Raw genomic sequence first — 25,397 nt, forward strand, 5'->3', positions numbered from 1 at the left:
CTCACATACTTACCAGGTATACCTTTCTCATTCAATGCCCACCACAAAACTGCTCTAGGTACTCGGTCGTACGCTTTTTCCAGATCAACGAACACCATATGCAGATTCCTGTGCACGTCGCGATGTTTTTCGCACACTTGGCGGAGTGCAAATATGGCGTCCGTTGTCCCGCGACCAGGCATGAACCCGAACTGGTTTTGGGTGATCTCACTTTCATCTCGCAATCGCTTTTCTATCACTTTCTCCCAAACTTTCATACTATGAGACATAAGCTTTATTCCCCGATAGCTGCCGCAGTCTTGCACGTCCCCTTTATTTTTGTATATGGGCACCAGCGTACTGATGCTCCATTCCGTAGGGATCACTTCTTCATTTTTCATACATCTGACATGCTTAATATCTTTCGCACTTTCTTCTCTAGCTCTTGTAATACGGTAAAGTTCCTTTTGTCCACGAGGTTCATCTAAAGCGGCATACAACCGTTTCTGAGCGTCAGACCTGGCTATAGCAACCGCTTTAGTGGCCTTTTTCTTACATTCTCTATACTCATTCTTCCTAGCTTGCCTCTCACTTTCATTACCTCTTTCTAGTTGCCACTTTTTGAATGCATTCTTCTTTTCTTTCAATTCTCTCTGTACATTCTCATTCCACCACCACGTATCCTTGTCAATTATACCTTTCCCTTTTGATTCGCCGAGCACAGCCTTAGCTGTCTTCCTGACACTATTTGCCATTTCATCCCAACAATCATTCGCAGATTTCTCTTTCATATCCTTCATTTCCAAGATGTTTTCTATCATTATTTCCCTAAATCGACCAGCATACTCATCTGTCTCTAGCATACGCCATCTAATTTTTGGCGAGAGACGGTTTTTTTCTCCTTAGGTACTTGTAACTGATCGTAATGTCCATTAGTAGCAGTCTATGCTGCGTCACCAATGCTTCACCCGGCAGTACTTTGCAGTTTTTGACACAGACCAACTTACTTCTCTTAATCAGAAAGTAGTCGATCTGTGTCGCGTGGTTACCACTCTTATAGGTGATAAGGTGTTCAGGCCGTTTCTGGAACCACGTATTCGCCACTGCCAGGTTAAAGGTGGTCGCAGCTTGGAGCAACTGGTCTCCATCGTCGAAAGCCCAAAGTACCTAATTTTTTTTTTCCTTTTTTGTGTGGGTGGCCGCCACTCCACCTTTCTCAGCGACAGAAGCGATCGTGAATCACAATGCGAATATAGGTCATTGAGTTTCTCGCCGGATCATCTCAGTTGGTCGCGTTTCCGATCCGGTGGTAGATTCTAGAAGCACTGCTCTTGCTAGGGCCAATATTATCAAGTTCTCGAAATGGCCCCATAGGCTACGAACGATATGGGATGCGAAAGATGACATAAGCCTACGCGAGAAAAACGTGTTAGATTGTGATAATTCTTATGGTATTAATAGATAAAAACATAAACAATTAGATTACAATTATCGCCGCCTCTGTTCAAATTCAATTTGAAGCACATTGTATGTTGTGAAGGAATGACAGATTCAAATACCCAAAACACGTCATTTCGGATCCTCCCGATCCAATAACGGTGCTTCTAGGTAGCTCAAGGACCGGTCATCGTTCTCGTCGAACCCGTCGCTTGCGACGAGGGGCTCGGCGAGTAAATGAACCCACAGACACAGCCCACTGAGTTTCTCGCCGGATCTTCGCAGTGGGACGCGTTTCCGATCCGGTGGTAGATTCTGCGAAGCACTGCTCTTGCTAGGGTTCGTGTTAGCAATGTCGTCAGGTTTGAGCCCCGTGAGCTCACCTACTAGCCCGGTGGCGCTGATATGGCCACTCTAGACCCGTAGTCGTCAAACTGCTTCATTACAAATATGTTTTCGCGCCAATTCCTAATTAATGAGCTACCCACGTTCCTAAAATAATAATTATAATTGATTTATCTATGTGACAATCGCCTTTTGACTCTTGATATTATAATAAATATGTCAATTGACTGGTGGTCAATTAAACAGTCCAAAAATGTGTGGACCGCAGTGATACCTCACATTGTCCTATGTGGGCCTTGACCAGAAAAGTTTGATGACCACTGCTTTAGACCATCAGATTTGGTAGAAGAAAAAAAACGATTTAATGACGACAAATAAAACGCACTTCCAAATTTAAAATCACCATTTATTATTGCCATTAATCATACAAATAAATTATTTCTTTTAAATACGACATAATTTTATTAAATCACAAATTGCGTGTTGTTTTTTATTTTGTTGTTGTTTGAAACATTATAAATTAACACATTCGATCGACAGTTTTAAGCGATATTAAAATCAATTCACTTCAGTTTTACATTTTAATTTCGGGCTATAGAAAAAATACGGAATGATGACGTCATAAATCTGTGTGTTGCTGGAAAGAGACAGAGCATGCCTCAAAATTTCTTGAAAACAAGAAAGTGTTGCCAATTTTAATTCTACAGTATTTTTAAACGTATTCAATTTAGCTTTTGCATATATAATATTGAAGAAAAATTGCGTATTATGTAAATATATTTTTCCAATAATTCCCTATCGATTTGTTTGTACTTGCACGATACACATTAAACATCACCGGTTGTTACGACTATCGGTTTTTACGACTGAATATGAGCAGTCCCTTCGATGTCGTTATAACAGATTTTGACTGTAATCTCATTTTTTGTTGCATTCGAAGCCAGATTATCGACTTAATGTGTTCTGGGCATCAACAATACCAGGAGAATTTGGACGAGCTGACGGCGTATTTGTTGTTAAGTGGTTACCGGAGCCCATAGACATCAACAATGTAAACGACTTCTACCTCGAGACACGAATTCCATGACTCAGTTCTGTAGTACCACGACTGCGTAACCCTTCAAACCGAAAAGCATTACAGCTTCGCAACACAAATAGGCAGGGCGGTGGTTCCTACCCGAATGGGCTCACCAGACTCCCTACCACCAGTAGCAAAGATTAGCTTTGTAAAGCCACTATTGAGGTACCCTATGTACCAGTGCTTTAGAACCCTGGTTTTGTACAATCTAATGGTTCGAATTCCAGCACGACTTTTGCGTTTCTAAGGTCTGAAGGTCTGAAGGTAGGCACAGTCGCGTCACTCAATACGAATATAGCGGGCGGTCTTATCTCTCTGTCACACACACACAGCTGAACGCAACTTCACTATATATGACGTCATTCGTGGTTAAAGTAAACGAGGTAACAATAACTATAATGCACAACGATTAGCCACTTGTGACGTATGATCGGGGCTCAGTTTATTAGCGTGGCTTAACAATTGCTTTGATGTGACTGCCTATTTCTGCCGTGAAGCAATAATGCGTTTCGGTTTGAAGGGTGGGACAGCTGTTGTAACTATACTGAGACCTTAGAACTTATATCCCATGGTGGGTGGGGCATTTACGTTGTAAATGTCTATGGGCTCCAGTAACCACTTAACACTAGGTGGGCTGTGAGCTCGCCCACCCAACTAAGCGATAAAAAAAAAAGTGACTTCAGTGAGCCGGTCGCTATGATTCCTCATCATTGCCACTGTCGTTTGAAACTTCGCCGTCTCCAATAAATATCTCCTCTTGGGCCATGCTCGGCATCTTCGCATTACTGTTGATCTGCAGGACGGACGCCATAGCTAGACCCGTGCCCAAACTGTATTCTATAGGCCGGCAGCTCTCGTCGGACCCATTATAATTCCCCCTATTTCTCGGGTAATTCTTCCGCCTGACAACCCTGTTCTTTCTGACGTCGCGCAGTAAGCTTTCCGATTCGCTGTCAGACGATGACGTCATCTCCAAATCCTTCTTCGTGACTTTGAAGCTGTCAGTGTCAGTGTCATTGACGCTTTCAACGGCGACGTCCCGGCTCGTCGTAGCCACATTTTTGATTAAGTTCAAACATTTCGTAAGTTTACACCATTTGATAATTATTAATATTTTATTTTTTCTATTATCTTTTGTTTTTAACCATTCAAACGTTAATAATTTACTTTTGAAATTCGTTTTGGCGTTCGCTTCGTATGTAACATCGGCAATGTCATCTTCGTTAACATATTTGCGAAGGAGCATTAAGTATTTAATATTTTTATTTCGATTTACAGTTATGCTGTACGTTTTGAACAGTTTTTTCCTTTTGGATTTTCTCTTGTATTTAGCGATGCAGCCTTTACTTTTGACGTAATCGTCGTAGTTAATCTGCCTCGGGAATTCCGGTAGGTCTTTCAGTTCGGGCATCGTTCTCACGAGGGCTCTTCTCTCTCGCTCCCTCATAACGCTCTCTCTCTTCCCCAATATCCTCCTCAACTCGCCGAGCACGATCTTAGTCGCCTCCTTTTCCTTCTCTCCCGGGGCCGTAGTCAAATCCGCGACCGGCTGCACGGCTACGACGTCTTCGTCCGTTTTCACGTAATAAAAAACCTCATCCTCCACAACCGGCGCGCGGTCTTCGATTTTCAAAACCGTCAACGTCTCGGTAACGTCGACGCCATCTTGCCGCGTCGCGTCCTCGACTAGTTTCCCGCGCAACTTCTTCAAGCGCAACTGCGAACTCTGCATCGTGCTCAAGCATTTCGTTATCCCATCGATTATCGACTCTAAGTCTTTATCGATAACGTCCAAATCTAGATTGTGATCGTTCGAAGCGCACGAATCGAAGAACATATCTAGACTGTTGCATTTGTTCAGGGCCAGTTTTAGTTCTAGACAAGTTCTGGCCACGCCCGTGTGCACCTCCGAATACGCCCAGTTATCGATAACGGCCGACCCTAATCTCTTATTATCGATATCTCGACACCCCGAATTCTTCAATAATCGATACATTCGCTCCAATGAGTCGCGATTCTGCACGAATTCGTCATTTAAATGCCTTATCAAGACATTGTGGAGCCAATACAGTCTTTCGTTGTGATTCCTGTATATCCTCCGTGCGTATTGCGACGGGAGAAAATGAGCCAATGCTATGTGCTTTAACAGCGTCGATTGCACAACCAGGAAGCCGTGGTGGATTTTCTGTAAAAGCAGAACAGTAAACGATACTATTGTTCGATGGTAGCCGTGTAGTCCATAGACATCAGCACTATTGGCCAACTTGAGACATGGGATTTTTTTTTACTTAAATAGATAGCCGACCTCACGGCTCATCTGGTGTTAAATGGTTACCGGAGCCCATGGACATCTACAACGTTAATGCCGCCACCCATCTTAAGACGTGAGTTCTAAATCTCAGTTTTAATAGTACAACGGCTTCAACACATTCATTAAGACGGAAGGCATTACTGTTTCGCGGCAGAAATAGGCAGAGTGGTGGTACCTACCCGTGCGGACTCACAAGACGTCCTACCACCAGTAAGTACAATCTTTATCTACAAGACTATCTACAAGACTATGGACTTTAAGTATAATTTTAAATTAGCGAAGCGGGTAGTGTTATTGTTAGAACATAGGACATTCATTGACAACATTATCAAGATAAGTCTGCCTATACAGGGTGTCCCAGAAAGAATGGATAATCCTGAAACACCTCACAGCAGAGCTATCGGGGACAAACAAAAAAAATCCCGGGTAGCGCCCAAATTACGTATTTAAAAAAAAAGGTTGATATTTTCCATACTGCTGTCCGTTTCTGGAATAATACAACAGCTACAAATAAATGAAATCCATTTTGTTGTTATAATATTCTACATCGATATAGAATTTATAGCAATAGAATATACAGAAAATCGTATGAGTAGCTGGTCTAATATTTTTATAAAATTTAATCTGAATTTAAATTTTAATAATGAAATTTGGTATTTTTTCTTTATTTTTAATTTGGGTACTACCTAAGTACGGTAAGGGTTGTCAAGTCAGGAGATGGGAAGATTACTTGAAACAGACAGAGGGACCATTCTGGCTGAGAGTAGCAAGGAATAGGACCCATTGGAAGGAATTTGAGGAGGCCTATGCCAAAAGACACACCGAACTTAGGGACCTCTTGTAACCCTATGTTTAGGAATAAAAAGCCTATTATTATTATTTTACTACCTAAGAAATGTTTTGAAGTGAAAACTTCTTTAGAATCGTTGTGATTTCAAACCGAATGCAACGGAAAAAACGACAGGTAAGAGACACAAATATAGAAATGTGTAGGATGAAGCCAGCAAAGAATGAGACAGAAATATACATACTATTTAATACAGCGCCATCTGTGAGATTTTTTAATACTAACGTGTGTATGAAAGCTCTTGTAGTGAATTTTAATTTAGGATTATACGTGAAATTAAAATATCAATTCACAGAGGGCGCTACCTTACAATTATTTACTAATGACAAAATTTTACATATACTTAAGACGTTTAGGATAATGGTATTTTAATTTTGGAAGGTTTCACTTCTACCACGTGTGAATTGCACACATGTATTTTTTTATTGGAAATTTCCTCCTCTTTAACGAGCTTTTTTTTTTGTCCCTAATAGCTCTACTATGAGGTGTGTCAGGATTATCCATTCTTTCTGGGACACCCTGTATACAAGCTCCACCGAAGACAGTCGGTCTCCCCAAAACAATTACGATCAGCCCTAACAGCATCCTGAAGGTAGCAGACCGTTATTACTGTCAGTACTTAACCCAACCAATAATAATAATGGTTGATTCTAAATAGAAGAAGAAAAGAGAAATTGACTGGTGGTAGGACCTCTTGTGAGTCCGCGCGGATAGGTACCACCACCCTGCCTATTTCTGCCGTGAAGCAGTAATGCGTTTCGGTTTGAAGGTTGGGGCAGCCGTTGTAACTATACTAGACCTTAGGACTTATATCTCAAGGTGTGTGGCGCATTTACCACTGTTGTAGTTGTAGATGTCTATGGGCTCCAGTAACCACTTAACACCAGGTGGACTGTGAGCTCGTCCACCCATCTAAGCAAAAAATAAATAATAAGTCGTCGTGGCCTAAAGGATAAGACGTCCGGTGCATTCGTGTGTAGCGATGCACCGGTGTTCGAATCCCGCAGGCGGGTACCAATTTTTCTAATGAAATACGTACTCAACAAATGTTCACGATTGACTTCCACGGTGAAGGAATAACATCGTGTAATAAAAATCAAACCCGCAAAATTATAATTTGCGTAATCACTGGTGGTAGGACCTCTTGTGAGTCCACACGGGTAGGTACCACCACCCCGCCTATTTCTGCCGTGAAGCAGTAATGTAGATGTTACATTGTAGATGTCTATGGGCTCCAGTAACCACTTAACACCCGGTGGGCTGTGGGCTCGTCCAACCATCTAAGCAATAAAAAAAAAATATTGGAATATTTAATGGTGATTTTTTTATTTTTTATTTTTTATTTTTTTTTTATTGCTTATATGGGTGAACGAGCTCACAGCCCACCTGGTGTTAAGTGGTTACTGGAGCCCATAGACATCCACAACGTAAATGCGACACCCACCTTGAGATACAAGTTCTAACGTCTCAAGTATAGTTACGACGGCTGCCCCACCCTTCAAACCGAAACGCATTACTGCTTCACGGCAGAAATAGGCAGGGTGGTGGTACCCACCCGCGCGGACTCATAAGAGGTCCTACCACCAGTAAATGGTGGTGATAATGGTGGTGGTGGTGGTATAATGGTGAATGATGAATGACTCAGTGATGATTATTCAAAATAAATTAATCATTCATCTGTGACGGATAGCCATCGTATTACACAAGATATTTGACAGATGCCTGAATCTCGCTTACGACATTTTCAAGATAAGCTCGCATATATACAAGTTCCGAACAACAACATTCGAACCGTCGGTCTACCGAGCAATTTCATCCGCTCGGTTGAAGATCTTCCCTTTGTCGTATACCTCTATCATTTAATCAATAATTTCAATATCATAATATGATATCCATATTATGGACTCATAGCTCCCCTCCACGGTGTTTCCCGAGCGCTATGACATGTCCTTCTTCAAACGAGGCAGTACTTAACGGTAGGCAGCGGCTTGGCTCTGCCTATGGCATTGCCGACTTCCATTAGGGACGGTAACCACTCACTATCAGGTATGGCCGGCCGTAACTCGTCTGCCTATGAGGCAATAAAAAAAGGTTTCTGAAATAAATCATTCTCATTCATTCATTCGTTCGGCCGTTCATTCATTCATTCATTCATTAAGTCTCTCACCATCAGGTTGTCGGTGTCGCCGAAGGCAACCGCGTCCCAGGCGAGATCGCCGCGGAGCCAGGGCGCGTTGCCTAGCAACGAGGAGGACGCGCGCGACATCAGCACCGCCGCCCCCGCCTGCTGCCGGCACAGCAGCGCGTGCGTCGACTCCAGCACGGACGCGACGCCGGCGCTGACGGTGCACAACGCGACCACTACATAATCGACGCTTGAAAGGCAAACGTGACTAAGCGACAATAACTGCTTTACATATAAACTAGCGACCCGCCCTCGCTTCGCTTCGGAAACATTAAATTTTATTATTGACTAGCCGAGTCCCGTGATGTAACCCGCGGTTATTGTCGTACCGCGGGTGACGCCGTGAGACGAAGCTAGTCTAAAAAAAGTAGCCTAAGTTACTCCTTATATCATCAGCTACCTATCAGTGAAAGTCCCGTCAAAATCGGTCCAGCCGTTCCAGAGATTAGCCGTAACAAACAGACAGACAGACAGACAGACAAAAATTGTAAAAAATGCTATTTTGGTGTATGTACCGTATATGTATTCATATGCATGTAGTAAAAAGCGGTTATTCCAATATTACAAACAGACACTCCAGTTTTATTTATATGTATAGATGATAGGCAATAACCATATTCGATGCGCAAAAAACATACATATTTCTAGGTCTATTAAAATCATTTCAATCTTACAGCTAGATTCGTTAAAATAGATTTTTTTTCATGTATTTAGGTAAAATAGAAGTTTTTTCAGGTAGGTACCACCATCCCGCCTATTTCTGCCGTGAAGCAGCAATGCGTTTCGATTTGAAGGGTGGGGCAGCCGTTGTAACTATACATGAGACCTTAGAACTTATATCTCAAGGTGGGTGGCGCATTTACGTCGTAGATGTATATAAGCAATAAAAAAAATAAAAAAAAAAAAAAGGATCGGAAACGCGACCCGCTGAGAAGATCCGGCGAGAAACTCAGCGGTTTGTTAAAACGTCATCAGAAACGGTTTCTCTATAACTAATGACTCTCACTGTTTGAATTCGGAACGTCAAAGGTGTCAACGAGCGACGTCCGCTGTGACGCTTTACCCCTTTTCAAACAAAGCCGCTGGACGTAACTTCTCGGGATCCTCCAAAAAGTCCACTGAAAAAATCTCAGTAAATGACCACCATTTTACTGAGATTATATTTCATCCCATATCTCATCTCATTTCATTTAATTTCATCCCAGTTGATTGATGTCTCAAATTAATCATCTTCATTTCATTTCACTTCATATTATCATTTTGCATAAAAGTATCCCATATTATATCATTTCATTTCATTTGAATTCATATCATGTCATGTTTCATATTATTAATCAACTTCATTTCATTTCATAGTATCATATTTCATAAATAAAAAAATTTATATAAAAGATTAGGCTGTATGGTACGACACCTTTGCCTTTCCATTTGAATAAATAAAACTACTACTACTTTACCCCTTTTCATTTCCAGCCGCCAAAGGCGACACATGTATTTCATACTAGCTGACCCGGCAGACTTCGTAGTGCCTCAATCGATAAATCAGTCGTCTATTATAAATTATCAAAGGTGGCAATCTGTGCATTTGGACAAAAAAATGTTATTGGTATTATTATGTCTATACAGATTGATTTGAATATAATCGTCCCCTTCAAAGAATACGGTTCAAAACCTGCATTAAATAAAGTATTAACTTAACCTGTTATTTATCTAAGATGTCGTTCAGAAGAGTTTTGTGACTGCCAATGGAATACAAAGTCAATAATTCGTTTTTCTGATTTACCAATCATTGTCCAAAAGTCACACTGCCGGCTTTGATAATAGTCGACTCAAATAAAAGACCTAAACTTTTGTATAAAATAAACTTAAAACAAACAAAAGGCATCCGTCCGACGGGGGACACATCAAAGGAAAAACAAAATTGTTTATTTTTATTTAATTCCGAGCATTTTCATATTTATCTACCTTTTAAACCTTCTATAGGATTTCACAAATAATTCAAGACCAAAATTAGCCAAATCGGTCCAGCCGTTCTCGAGTTTTAGCGAGACTAACGAACAGCGATTCATTTTTATATATATACATAGATTTCTTGTAATCATTAATGTTAAATTCTTTAATTTGTCACTTATGAACTAACTAGATGATGACCGAGCTTTGTTCGGCTTTTTTATTTTTTGATAACGCCATCTTGTTGTGTCTTTAAAGCAGTAAAAATAGTATTACTATTCGCCAATAGATGTCGCGAAGAGTCATAAAGTTGATTATCGATAAAGTTGATTATTGAAAACACGAATAAAACAACATTTTCTGAAAATAAATCGTAGCTAGATCGATTTATCGCCCCCGAAATCCCCTGTATACTAAATTTTATGAATATTGTTGGAGCCGTTTCCGAGATTCAGATTATATATCTTCTTCTATATATATAGATTTAAATTGATGTTCGTTAGTCTCGCTAAAACTCAAGAGCGGCTGGACCGATTTGGCTAATTTTGGTCATGAATTATTTGTGGAAGTCCAGAGAAGGTTTAAAAGGTCGATAAATATGAAAATGCTCGGAACTAAATAAAAATAACAATTTTGTTTTTCCTTTGATGCGTTGTCGTCCCCCGTCGGACGGATGCCTTTTGTTTGTTTTAAGTTTATTTTATACAAAAGCTTGGGTCTTTTATTTATCGATTGAGGCACTACGAATTCTGCCGGGTCAGCTAGTGAACTAATAAAGATATCAAACTAATAACACAGTCCACTCTCATTCACCACAACGCAACACTCACGTATCCGTGTGCAGCGCCCTGTACTCCTTGAGACAGGCCGCAGCTCTGCGCGCCAGCGACAGGTACTCCCGCATGTTCGAGACGAGCGCCCCCAGCGAGCCGCCGCAGCGGGAGCGGTGCGCGGACCGCACCAATATCGGCATGGCCAGATACGTACCCGCGTTCAGGAGGGCTCTTCTGTCGAAACTGGAAAGAAAATTTGAACCGGTTTAACTTTTTTTTTATTGCTTAGATGGGTGGACGAGCTCACAGCCCACCTGATTTTAAGTGGTTACCGGAACCCATAGACATCTACAACGTAAATGCGCCACCCACCTTGAGATATGAGTTCTAAGGTCTCGAGTATAGTTACAAAGGCTATCCCACCCTTCAAACCGAAACGCATTACTGCTTCACGGCAGAAATAGGCAGGTGGTAAGAAGTCTTGTAAGCCCGCACGGGTTGGTACCTCCACCCTGTCCATATCTAAATGTAACAAACCTCAGTTTACCGAATTACTTGACACAACGAATATTTATTTGTTCCCTTCCGATTTGTTATATCGAGGTTGCACTGTACAATGATTTTGTGCTACCATACACGACCATCACAATACTAACTTTGCAAATTTTTCAATTTCAAGAAAATCACTATTAGTGACCTTATTTTCATTTAATTTCACTCCATATTATCATTTTTCATAAAATTAATAATATAAATTAAAATAAGACATGACTTAAAGGTTACCAGGTCATAAAATCCCAAAAAAAAAATCGGTTGTCCGTAAAGTCGGTTTACTGACGATAGTTGAACGTGACAACTTCATAAGAAAATACTGATGGAATGGTTTCATTTTTCAAAAGAAAATTTTAATTTTATTTGTTTTATAGATATTTTGTATGGACAATTGGCAGCACATTCACTTTTCACTGAACTTCATACTTGACGAAAACATTTAAATGTATTATTGTATAGCAGCTGTCCACGCGGATGCATCGCTCACTCAAGTAGGAGAGAGACAGATGTCGGACGCTGCCGAACGCGGAGGCCGATTGTGCCTCTTTGTCGCTCGTTGCGCGCTCTCGCTTGCACTTCAAGCCTTAAATGGAACGCCTCGGAGCGAGGTAACGCCGCATGAGTCATGTTTTTTCGTGCGTGCAGCCGGCTCCATCGAATTATAAGACGTTGTCACGTCAAAAAAAAAAAACTATTAGTACCTTTTGGGCGGAAAAGCGATCAGAGCAGCGGCAACTAGGCCTCCAGAGATAATTGCCTCGCCCCTAGTGAGCCATCCCCCCATCGAGCCCCCAGCGACAGCCCACACCTCCTCCGGCGAAGGGGTCTCTTGTTCCACCTCAACGCTGTCCTCTCTAAACATCAAACCACTCTCTAATATGGCTACCACGTGATGGCGACTATAGATCAGCTGAAAATATTAAAAATATATATATATTTGATTTGACCTAGTCAATATACGACATATTAATTAGTTTGGAGGTATACGACAAAGGGAAGATCTTCAACCGAGCGGGTGATATTGCTCGGTAGACCGACGGTCCTAATGTTCTTCGGAACTTGCAAGCTCATCTTGAAAATGTCGTAAGCGAAATTCAGGCATCTGTCCAATAATATTGTAGAGCTTGTTCAGTTATTTTTACCCGACTACAAAAAAGGAGGAGGTTCTCAATTCGACTGTATGTTTTTTTTTAAATGTTTGTTACCTCATAACTTTTGACTGGGTGAATCGATTTTGATGATTCTTTTTTTATTAAAAAGCTGACGCTTCCAGTGTGGTCCCGTTTCAATTTAGTCCAGTTCTGATAATGGTATCCATGAGAAAATCATATAAGTCTTAAATTTGCATTAAGTACGTGCGCGACAAATAGATAAATAACTCAATATCACGCCAACCGATTTCGATGATTATTGTTTTTAGTTTTTTTTTTTTTATAGTGTATATGAATTTTTTAAAATTTTTTTTTTGTTCTTGAACTCGGTATTTTTTAAAGCATGTCTGTTTACAATTATATAATTATCAAGAGACATTTTTTATGTATAACTTCAAGAATGAGTTCACCGAGAACAAAGCATCAACTTTTAAATTTCCACATCTGCCAATCTAAATACTAAATTTCTCACCATGTTCGGTCTGAATTTGATAGCCAGCCATCTTCTCGACAGGATCGGAGGAGTGAAATCCTGTTTCATGAACAATGCCATCTGGAAACCGATATGCAATCCGCAATTTAATCATACCGTCAATAACAATGCCTTGTGGTTTATTACAGCTATGCAATTAATTGTGGTACACTAACATTTTGTATATAACTATGCACCTAACATCTATTTGTGTATAACTATGCAGAATAATATTATAAACAACGGCCATCTTGTAATATCAGTTGACACAGACAATTAAAGGCCATGTATACCACCATTAACTCGAAATAGAAACATTACTAACCAACTTTAAAATAAGCAGGGGGTAGCCAATAGCACCTTTTTATGTTATTTCGTAACTTTTTTTGTAAGCTGATGCTTCTTGTCTCATTTAAATTTAATTAGGATCCGTATAGTAATTTTTAATTTAATTGAATTAAATTTTGAAGTCGTCGTGGCCTAACGGATAAGACGTCCGGTGCATTCGTGTTGAGCGCGATGCACCGGTGTTCAAATCTCAGGCTGGTACCAATATTTCTAATGAAATACGTACTAAACAAATGTTCACAATTGACTTCCACGGTGAAGGAATAACATCGTGTAATAAAAATGAAAACCCGCAAAATTATATCTTGCGTAATTACTGGTGGTAGGACCTCTTGTGAGTCCGCGCGGGTGGGTACCACCACCCTACCTATTTCTGCCGTACATTTATGGTATGCAAGCACAGAGCGAGAGTGCAATAATTGTTTATTAATGATAAGTCTGGATTGTACTAGCTCACTTTAATACACACTATCACGTACAAATGTTCTATGCCATATGTATTGTTATATGTTTCATGTTACTGTTGTAATTACTAAATGGTTATGTTAAATGTTATGATCGCAATTATTTAGGAACCCGAATTCCGCAGAACCAGGTTGTTGTACGACTGTTATTACTGTTCATCTACAACTTTAAATAAACGTGCAATGTGTTTTATAGCTAGCTAGGGTGTTTGGTTGTGTTACACCGAAATATGGTAATTATATTTTGTTCAATCTGTATGTGTTGGCATTTACATTGTTGATGACTATGAGATGCAGTAACCACAAAATCAAGCACGCTGTCAACTCGTCTGTACATCAAAACTCAAATAATCAATGTAGATATATATTTTTAAAAAATCTTCTCAGGACACTAAAATTATGTATCGATGAAATGCTTTACTATAGCAGCATTGGATATCGAGCACAGATCTGACACTGTTGGGTCTGATAGATAGGTGTCATCACACTGGGATTACAGGTCAGGTGAGAAGGAAGGAGTATGGTTTAAGGTTGTTGCTGAAATCATTCCGAGGGCAGCTGCGTAAAACTATGGAGGAACCGTAGAAAGTCTACGCACACCACATTAAGAGACCTATGAACTGTTCATTTTTTGTAACATAAGTTCACTAGGAAACAAATATTTAATTATTTAAACGTTTATATGTAATTAATGATTCATTATACAATAGTGCCGACCGGTGTTTTGACAATTATTGATCTAAGCAAGTAAACTGTCCTTTTCTTATATTTTTTCCAAGAAAAATAATGAATACACATCTAAGACATATTTTGAATAAAATTAAACTTTCTTTTTACACTCTTATAACTCTTCTTTTAGGGTTAAATAGTATGTAAAATTAATCAAACTAAAGACATATCGTCTAATATACTTACAGTGACTTATTGGTTTTATTGTTAAATTTAGAAATTATTCACATTTTTGTAATCATAAAATTTTCTTTATTAAAAACACTGTTTCACAGATTAGTATGTTATTTGCACTTCTCAAATATTAGGTTTATCTATGGTTGCAATAATGCCGGCCACCGACATGCGCGCAAATATTCGTACATTGTACGAATGTTCGCGCGCATGTGAAGGGCCGTCAAACATTCATTCGCAAACCTAGCGGCTGTGCAAATGGGTTCGCATACTCAATTTGCGAACCCGTTTGCGCTTCCTCCTACACTTGTTTACGAATGTCTCACGAATTTCTCCTCCTTTTTAATTCGTTAATAGAACAGTGAAGAGAAAAAGAGTTTTTAATTCTTTCCCAGACATCATTAACAGCCATGCTGTTTTTCTGGGATTTCTTTTGATGAAGATACGCTACACAGTAGACGTCACGAACTATGAAAGTGGTGTATAGTATACGTCCGTCACCTTCGCAATCGTCGGCGCAACTGGGCAAGCGAATGTGTGGGAGACTACGCGAAGGTTCGAGGTTCGCGCGCTTTGATGTCTGTTAAAAAACCGACACAGCTTGGAAAACTACGAATGCAGCGAAAACTTTGCATAATCATTCGCAAATGTCGTCCTACACTTGTGGATTTGCGTATTCGTGCGCATGTGAGTGACCGGTGTATGAATTAACTATAGGGAGACTTTTTGGCGGGAACGCGAGGAGTGAAGTTGTGTGATTTTTTTTATTTTGTCTATTTGTGTGGTGTATGGTGTTTATTAAGAGGTTTATTAACTGTTTAATATCTGTGAAAGTACGCAAATGTGGGAAAATGAAACAAAGCAGCTGGGCGTATGTAACTTCTCGGGATCATTTCATTTCACTCCTATCATTTTTCATAAAAATAAGAATAGGTATGAATTAAAATAAGATTTGACCTAAAAGTCTTAGTTACCAGGTCATAAAATCTCTTAAAAAATCTTGTGTTTTTTGTTGATTCGTGTCGAACAGGCAAACGGAACGTAGTCTATACATACATTTAAACCTTAGTTACAAAGTTCGGGACCATGTCTCCTGTATGACAAATAAAATCCTTTTAAATAAAATATGCAATATGCTGTTTAATGAATACCGAAATTAATATGATTATGAAATTAAATTAAATAATTTGGCGGAGAAATAAAATAACCTATGAATGATGACAGCTCACTAATAATGTTATGTACATGTACATTTGGAAGCAGGAGCACTCATGTCCATCGATTTCGTTGGGCCACACTTGTGTTTCAAAAAGCTTGTGGTTAATAATCAAACTTATTTGCGATTTAAACAAAAAAAAACCTTAAATTGACAAATCAAAATAATTTATGCAATTTCGTACCCGCCAAGATCGCTCTTTGACTGCGTGTACTATAACCATGGAGGATAGAACTAAGGGGTATGATCTTGTACAGGGGACAAGTTGAAAAGTGTCCGCCCTGCCTATTTCTGCCGTGAAGCAGTAATGCGTTTCGGTTTGAAGGGTAGGGCAGCCGTAGTAACTATACTGAGATCTTAGAACTTATATCTCAAGGTGGGTGGCGCATTTACGTTGTAAATGTCTATGGGCTCCAGTAACCACTTAACAACAGGTGGGCTGTGAGCTCGTCCACCCATCTAAGTAATAAAAAAAATAAAAATAAATATCTGTTAGTAGCAAATAATTGTTGAGAGGCTCACTGAAATAGCGCTTAGAACTAGACCCATAGAGATAGTTCTAGATTCTTCTTGTCTATAACAAGAACGTTTTCCGGGCTATTAGAATACCCGATACAATTGGAACAATCGAAAAAGTTTCTTGAGCATCCGGAACTTTCTAATTGTTCCGATATTCGTTTTTGTCATCTGATGAAGTCATACGTACCGGAATTAACAAATAAATGAAAATTTATTAATTTAGACTTTGTATTAAATTTTCGAATTTATAAACATAGAACCTCTTTAAATGCGAAAACCATGATAATTAACATAAATTTCTATATTCTAAATATTTTTTATTTTAATAAAATTACAAAGCTTCGTCAGTTTTTTTATTCATCATTATTTAGAAAACCATCTTTGCACAATACATCAATATCTTTAACAGCACCAGCCCACGTCGGTCAACAGCCTAGTGTACAATTGTCCCAATACATAGCATCGAGTTAAGTTTTCTGTTCTCAGACTTTTTGCCTGTCTTCAAATTGGAATTAAAAAGCTGCTCTTGACAATTTATACGAAAAACGTCAAAACTGTTCCAACCGACTCACTGAAATTGGCCTCCCTTTTTTTGATTTTCGGTTTTTTTTTTATTTTTTTTTATTTGTTCGTCGTTTGTTAAACGATAGTTTGTTAGTTAAACGCACTTGTTAACAAAACGCTAGTAAATACGGCCATTGCCAGCTGAGTTCAGCTGACTGACAAAACCGGCGCATGCGCAATGTAGGCGTGAGGTGATGGTTTGCTTATTAGAAAATAATTAATAATTGGGAATTTAATTGTTTTTATGATCGAACAGTCACCAATAGTCGTCGAACACACGATAATTGATCAAAATTAATAAATCTGAGCGATAAAAATAAAGATATCTAGTAAGAGCTTAAGGGTGATAATTTGTTTAATTAATTATAAATAAATAAAAGACCATAAAAAATGTTTACATTCGAACATTAACAAACAAACGACGAACAAATAATTAAAAATATAAAAAAAATCCGAAAATCAAAAAAGAGGGGCCAAATTCAGTGAGCCATGCTACAAATCTATTAATCATATTAATTAGTATACTCTAAAATACTTTTTAAGACAAGAATGTTAATCTTTGTTCTAATTAGTTAATTAATCTATTTGAAATTTTGATATGCAAAAATTTCTAACTAGACCAAAAGCAACAAAAAGCCATTAGACAAAGATTTCTTAATTTGTGTAGACAGTGTAAGATAAACATATTATTATCACATTTTCTATCACATATTTTTTTTTTTTAATAATTACATTTTTTTTGCTCTATAAAAGGCAAAATACACCCGTCACCATGGAAAAAAGCTCAGGATCTACTAGTTCAGTTGTGTTTTACAACAATTCGACCGGAGAAAAGATACAAGATGTTACAACCGGTGCAACAAAGGTTTTTCTGAATTTAGATGAAGAAAAGCAGGATAAAACAGCGATATATACTAAAACAAGAGTGTTTGAGAACATTTGTACTTACAGTATGTCCTGTATACTTTCATTCATTATAGGCTATAGTTTTACATCTTATCTTTTGATTGCTGATCATGGTCTAAGAGATTATTCACAAGGTTTCTTTGAGGAGAGCCATGATTTTTTTAAGAATTTATGTCCAGCAGTTCTATACTTTGGATCAACAGTAGGTACTTTTTCTATGTTAATGATCAAACGATATTCCCATCTTATTGTAACTCAGTTGACGGCAATCATATTTTTCATTGGATATTTGCTTCAAATGGTGTATCCGCATGTTCTGGTCATATTTTTGGCCAGATTTTTGATTGGTCTTGCTTCAGGTATTGCATGTATGATCATTCCTCAGATACTGTATTTCAGTTGTAAAGAAAATATTCGGGGGCTGTTTACATCATTTTTCCCTTTCTTCATTATGGTCGGACTTACTACTGCTGTTGCCTTGATGCCTCTTGTGACTAATCACAACTATAATTTCTTCAATTTGATACCAATTCTACTATCGATACTGTCTCTAGCTTGTTCACTAGGATCATTTAAGTTATTGGAAGTGAAAAAAGAAAAAGCCTTTATTGAGGTGACCAAATTTATGTTTTCATCTACTGCTTTGAAATCGACTGTTTCTGTTGTTCTCGCCCACGTATTCCAAAAGACGACCGGAGTTGACTTTATCGGAAATTTCTCAGGATCTCTTTTTACTGGTGATAATGCCCAAATCAAAAGTCTCTCGCCATTATTAACTGCTGGTATTGTCAATCTTGCTACAGGATTCTTGCCTGATTTGTTTGGTAGAAAACTGCCGATTATTGTAAACTTGTGTTTGATTTTTTTGGTCACACTTTCGATGGGAATTTGGGGAACGAATGTCGTCAGTTTGATTTTGTTTACGATCGTTTATAATGGAGGCTTAGGTGCAGTACCGTACTATTATCAGAATGAGACCGTGCCATCAAAGTATATACCTGATATAAACGAGATCGCGACTTTCTCAAATGTTTTACTGGCATTATTTGTCGCAGTTTATGCTGCATTCTTACTATCACCTACTAACACGACTATATGGTATACTTTCAGTGGTCTGTCTTTGCTTGGTGCATTTATTATGGGGATTACTATGCCTGAAACAAAAGGAACGCCAGTTGAAAAACGAGATTTTATCAAAAACTGGTTTAATTTTTCATTCAAAAATAAAAATTTAAAATGAAGTGTCGTGCACGTTAAGTTTAACATACTAACCGTACTCGCCCGCCTCGCTGCGCATTTAAAATTAACATTATTATTAGGGAGTCCAATACTCATATATAAATATTAACCTATCCATTAAGTACATGTATTTTCTACAGGGACACCAAGTTTCAAGTCATTCGGATGCATTGTTCAGTAGTTATAACGGAACATCCGTAAAAACCACTGTAGATTTATATATTAGTATAGATTTGTGTTATAAGACTGTAGGTAGTTAATAGGCTGTATAAAAAGCAATGTGTTTGCTTTGCGAATTTAATAAGTTCTTACATCATAACTTGTAATAAAAAAAAATTACAATGTTATGTTGTCTTGTAAAATTAATAGATAAGCACAAAAACAAAAGTTTTCTTTTTGTATTTAGACATTTTTAAATAAAGTTTTATAATGTTTACATTAACAAAAAAAGCCTATACTTTGTTGTAACAAATTACACATTAATTGTTTATTATCCTAAATACATGACAAAGTAAAAGATCATAATTATATATTTGTTTGTAAATAAACTTTCTGTATTTGACTGTGACCTAATTTAATTAAAATCAAAAATATATATAAATAAAAAACAAATAAAATTTAATATCTCATGAAAGTTACTGTGATCCCTATACATACATATATCAATTATTAGTTTTGTATATACTAAACCAAAGCCGCGTATTTTTAAATATTTTCGAGGTGATTTTGGCGGAGATTTTGTGAACGAAATTAGAGATAGCTATTTTGAAGAAAGACCTGTTAGAGGTGATCTACCTGAAATTATTCATCAAAATATAGTGTGTGGCGCATTTACGTTGTAGATGTCTATGGGCTCCAGTAACCACTTATCACCAGGTGGGCTGTGAGCTCGTCCACACATCTCAGCAATAAAAAAAAAAATATATGTATATATATACCAAAACTTCAAGGTAGATTTATTGACGAATACAAATATGAAGGACCAAAAACTGAAGCAAGAGTAGCTGTTGAGAAAAAAGCTGAAGAAGATGCAGTTGTCGAAAAAAACAAGTTTAAAATTGAACTCAAAGATTATGAAGTAACAGACATTAATGCAGCAAAAAAGACGAAATATATGCTGAGCAATTAAAAAATGAATATGAAATTTATCAGGGCTTAGCATTTTGGTGGAGATGGTCGAGGATATAAACAATTTGGATAAAATTTTGGGTATATGCGAGGCGATGTTTGTCATAATGAAATTTTTATGGGCGATGATCCTTAATGGAAACATAAGTCTTTACCCTGTTTAGTAATTAGTTTTCGAAAATGTATGTCCTTTCAATGTCCTGTGTCCTTCACTTCCTTTGTTCTCCTATAGTTTTGAAAGTTTGATTATCTCACATAATGTTTGTTTAAACTTGGACATCAACAGAAATATCGTTAGTGCTAATTATGAAATTAATTCTGTGATAGACAATCATTTCAGATTGGCATCTCATTTACACTGATGCTTCGAAACATACTTCTCAATCTCATGTTGGAATTGGTGTTAATCACAATCAATTTAATATAGTCCAAAAAATTAAGTTTCCTCCTGAAACATCTGTTTTTACAGAGGAATATTTTGGTATCCTCAAAGCAGAATAAATTTTGTTAATGAAGTTAGAAAAAACCCTTATATTACCTATCTCATTCTAAAAACCCTTTAATGGCGATTCAAAGATATCCATTTCAATTTAAACCTATCCTGTAATATTTAATATTAGAACTGCTTTACTTATTTGTGTTTTAAGAAGGTATGTCGTGATGTCTGGATTCCAGGACACGTGGGTATTGTTGGTAATGTTTTAGCTGATCGTCTGGATAATGAGGCTGTGGTTTGCGGTGACATTAATCTATACATTAATTACTGCCATGATTTAACTACCCTGCCTAGGCTCTATCTCAAGGAAACTTGGGATGAAGCTTGGGAAACTAGCGGGAGGATCAAGGGAAAATTTTATAAGTCTTTACAACCTAATATTCCTAGTAAGCCATGGTTTTCATCTCTGAGGTTTGGTAAACAAGTTACTTCATCAATTATTCGAATGAAATTGGGTCATGTGTGCACACCTGTACATTTGGCCAGGTTTAATATAATTATTCAGATTTGTGTGTTTGTGGGGATGTGGGTGATCGTAATCATATTTTCTTTACCTGCCCTTGGAATGACGTTTTTTTCCTTTTATAATCAAATCCGTGTACCATTACCTACTTCTATCAAATCTCTTCTTTCATGTTCTAATGCTGATATATATATACAGCTTTATCTATTTTCCTATCTATACTAATAATATTATAAAGAGGAAAGATTTGTTTGTTTGTTTGTATTGAATAAGCTCCGAAACTACTGAACCGATTTGAAAAATTCTTTAACTGTTTGGAAGCTACACTCTTCCCGAGTGACATTTGGCTATAATATTTTTTGAAAAAATTAGGGCTTCTTACTAAAACTCCGATAATGTAACCCAAGGTGTAAAAAAAATACCTAAAATATTCTTTACATCGCGTGCCCTGCCAAAACTATTGATGATAGAATAAAATAATACGACTTTGTAGAACACATTATTATTTACAAAAAGTGTCGCAACAGCATATGTCTAACTATTATAGTTATGTCGCAATAAGTGTTCTTTTATTTAAAAAATAAAACAACGTCAAATGTCATTGAAATTTTTGTTAACCTCCGGAGCGGGCCGCTAGTTACATAATAATTTGAAATTATAAATCCTTAAGTATATTATCCTATCATAGTAATCCTATCTGATCCTTTTCCAATTTCGTGAGTAATGTACTTTTAAATCGTGATAAACATTTCCCTGCTTTTGTCAGTGGCAAATGCGCAAACCGCGAGATAACAAAAAAATAAAAGGACTAATAAAGAAATAAATGCTACAAATATAAACAACCATATTAATACACTGTAAAATACTTTTTAAGACAAAAATTTTAATCTGTATGTTATAATCAGATAATCTATTTGAAATATTGACATGTAAAAATTTCTAATTGAGAAGACGAAAAGTCATTAGACAAAGATTGCATATTTTGTGTAGACCGTGTAAGATAAACATTTCACTTTTTTTTTTAAGTTTTTTTTTATCAGATCCTATTTTTTTTAATAAACGCATTTTTTTCCTCTATAAAAGGCAAAATGCACCCGTCACCATAAAAAAAGCTCAGGATCTACTAGTTCAGTTGTGTTTTACAACAATTAGACCGGAGAAACAACAAGCATTTTTGCAACAAAGATTTTTTTTGGATTTAGATGAAGAAAAGCAGGATAAACAGCGTTATATACTAAAACAGAATGTTTGTTGTTGTTGTAGATGTATATGGGTTCCAGTAACACCAGGTGGGCTGTGAGCTCGTCCACAAATCTAGGCAATAAAAACAAAAAAAAATAACGTTATAAAACTCGCACTAAGCACACTGATACTTACATATCGGTTCTGAGTGGAGGTCGTCCTGAATACCTAAATCTTCAGTTCCTCAAGGATATTTTTTTATATCGACCATGTCTACAATGTTCCTGAACATTCAACATAGGTTCTAGTTGTTTCGAGATCCGTTTTTGCGGTTTGACCGATAGATGGCGATACTTGGATCGACTAAAACATCCATGAAACGAATTTTCTGTTAATCTAAGTTTCAAATATTTACCACAGCACGCCATCATTAAAAGTTGAATTTCGGTAAACGAGTGTATTACAAAGTTAAATTTAATCCTTCAAGAGATTAATTCAATATTAACAACGGGGAGTACGCCATTTTGGGGTCGGCTTAATTATGACGATTTCTAATAAAGTTATTAATGACTAAAAAGACCGAAAGCGGCTTTTGAAGGTTGTAAGTTTTTAATGAGATAGATACACAGGGTTTTGCTTGACATGAAAGACTATTTGGCGCGAACGTTTTTTTTTAACGTTTTTTTTAAACACTGATCGCAAACCGTTGATATATTGACTCTGTTTAATTAATTACCGACTATTGCGCAGTTTGATTATAAGTTATTTAGTATTTAGTTAACGACATACACGACATTTCTGCAAAATATCTGAAAATGAGTTTAACGCTAAATGGGTTAATTTAATGTTTCTTTGTGTCTAAAGCTTGGACATAAAGACATAAGTTCAGACTCCAAACGTCCAACAATGGCGTCTTGTTAACCGTTCAACAACTGTGAGAGTGTACAATTGTGAGAAAGAGCAGAGCCGCCGCGCCGCGCCGGACGTGGTTTCTCGGATTCCGTCATACAGCCGCTAAATTTTTTGTAAATTCCCACCATTTTATTTAGACGCCATTACATAATTTTATTTCAACACATTACGTGTCATTTAAATTAATCAAAATTGAAATCGAATTTTCATATAACGTATATTTAAATAAAACTGGACGTCTTTTTTTTCAAATTCGGCTCTGCTAACAATGGCGTCGCATGACCCTGATAGCCAAATTAAATTTCAAAAAAAGAAAAACTTTCGACAAATTCGACACTGCTAACAATGGCGTTGAAACAATGATTTTTTTACATATAAAATATCATTGCGTTGAAAAAAACAATTAAATATACACTTGTGCCAACCAGACAATTTTTTTTCCTACCTATGCTGATAGCCTTGAGAGGCTATTTCAGCTTCTTGACGTGTAGGTAAGCTCACGGGGCTCCAACCGGGAGTTTTGCTAACACCGCCCCTAACAAGAGCAGTGCTTCGCAGAATCTACCATCGGATCGGAAACGCGACCCACTGAGAAGATCCGGCGAGAAACTCAGCGGGCTGTGTCTATGGGGACCAGGCAAGAAGCTTAAAAGAAAACATAACACCACAATTTCGAATTGATATATTTAAGACGAAAATCACTCAAGCCATTCCTAGACGAGCGACCGTTAAATAAGCCGTCTGTATTAATATGATTTCTGTTCTTGGTTCTATACAATATTAACGCGATATCATTATTTAGGATGATTTGCAGACGTTTGTTTTCTACAGTCGTAGTAAATTGCGTGTTCTCTTTTTGTCTGTGTTTTTGTAGAGCGCTGTAAGTAAACAAAAAAATTAAAACAGAAAACAAGTCAACAAGTTTAAAAGTCATCGTGGCCTAAAGGATAAGACGTCCGGTGCATTCGTGTTGAGCGATGCACCGGTGTTCGAATCCCGCAGACGGGTACCAATTTTTCTAATAAAATACGTACTCAACAAATGTTCACGATTGACTTCCACGGTGAAGGAATAACATCGTGTAATAAAAATCAAACCCGCAAAATTATAATTTGCGTAATTACTGGTGGTAGGACCTCTTGTGAGTCCGCACGGGTAGGTACCACCACCCCGCCTATTTCTGCCGTGAAGCAGTAATGCGTTTCGGTTTGAAGGGTGGGGCAGCCGTTGTAACTATACTGAGACATTGGAACTTATATCTCAAGGTGGGTGACGCATTTACGTTGTAAATGTCTATGGGCTCCAGTAACCACTTAAAAACCAGGTGGGCTGTGAGCTCGTCCAACCATCTAAGCTATAAAAAAAAAACAATATATAAATGAATTTGCACGATACATAAGTAAATTACAGTAATCCCCCTTATAACACGATAGTCTAATAACGTGACACGATTTTGACGAAATAGTAACACCGCGTAATAAAATTCAAATTCCATAGAGTCAAAATTTGCGTAATTAAATATCCATTTGTGTGGCATAGACATCGAGTCTGCATCGAGGTGCTGCCCATGGGCTCCTATAACAACGTTACATTAGGCGTGAACGCTAGTTCAATCGTATCTATTCTATATCTATGCTTATAATATTACAAAGCTGAAGAGTTTGTTTGTTTGAACGCGCTAATCTCAGGAACTACTGGTCCGATTTGAAAAATTCTTTCAGTGTTAGATAGCCCATTTATCGAGGAAGGCTATATAACATCACGCTAAGACCAATGCAGGCGGAGCACCAATAAATAATGTTTCAAAATAGGGATTTAAATGGCTTCTCTTCCTCATTTAATTATTCAAAAATATTTTCTCTTTCTACGTAAATGAAGTCGCGGGTAAAATTTAGCGTTATGCCAAAGTAACTATTCCACGCGGACGAAGTCGCGGGCAAAAGCTAGTTAAGATATAAATAAATAAATACTTCAACT

General features: G+C 37.6%; 2 protein-coding genes across 7 annotated transcripts in view; both read right to left on the bottom strand.

Annotated features, from left to right (window-relative positions):
- Positions 1-2,146: 2,146 nt before the first annotated feature.
- Positions 2,147-15,313, bottom strand: LOC101736400 (uncharacterized). Its single transcript, XM_004926445.5, has 6 exons — positions 14,808-15,313; positions 13,081-13,161; positions 12,159-12,367; positions 10,963-11,148; positions 8,165-8,336; positions 2,147-5,024 (listed from the first exon to the last, which is right to left on the bottom strand). Exons 2-6 carry the CDS (start codon positions 13,159-13,161, stop codon positions 3,534-3,536), a joined length of 2,139 nt encoding a protein of 712 aa, XP_004926502.1. The 5' UTR covers positions 14,808-15,313; the 3' UTR covers positions 2,147-3,533.
- A 1,557-nt stretch (positions 15,314-16,870) lies between these two features.
- The window catches only part of LOC101736801 (homeobox protein Hox-B5a), a 101,224-nt gene continuing 92,697 nt past the window's right edge, over positions 16,871-25,397 (bottom strand). For 5 of the 6 annotated variants that reach the window (XR_009976548.1, XR_009976550.1, XR_009976552.1 and 2 more), the window contains 2 exons: positions 22,704-24,298; positions 16,871-19,154 (listed from right to left, as the gene is read on the bottom strand). The gene's annotated coding sequence lies outside the window, so the exon portion shown is untranslated. Of the gene's footprint in view, positions 19,155-22,703; positions 24,299-25,397 lie in introns of those variants that run through there. The other variant, XR_009976545.1, reaches the window with a different exon arrangement.

Source organism: Bombyx mori, chromosome 24 (genome assembly GCF_030269925.1).
Source record: "Bombyx mori chromosome 24, ASM3026992v2".
Taxonomy (NCBI): Eukaryota; Metazoa; Arthropoda; class Insecta; order Lepidoptera; family Bombycidae; genus Bombyx; species Bombyx mori.

Coding starts and splice junctions, on each gene's coding strand:
- LOC101736400 (XM_004926445.5), bottom strand. CDS start 13,161: ATGGCATTGTTCATGAAACAGGATTTCACTCCTCCGATCCTGTCGAGA. Junction 12,368..13,080: donor TCAAATTCAGACCGAACATG/GTGAGAAATTTA, acceptor TAATATTTTCAG/CTGATCTATAGTCGCCATCA. Junction 8,337..10,962: donor AGGGCGCTGCACACGGATAC/GTGAGTGTTGCG, acceptor GTGCACCGTCAG/CGCCGGCGTCGCGTCCGTGC.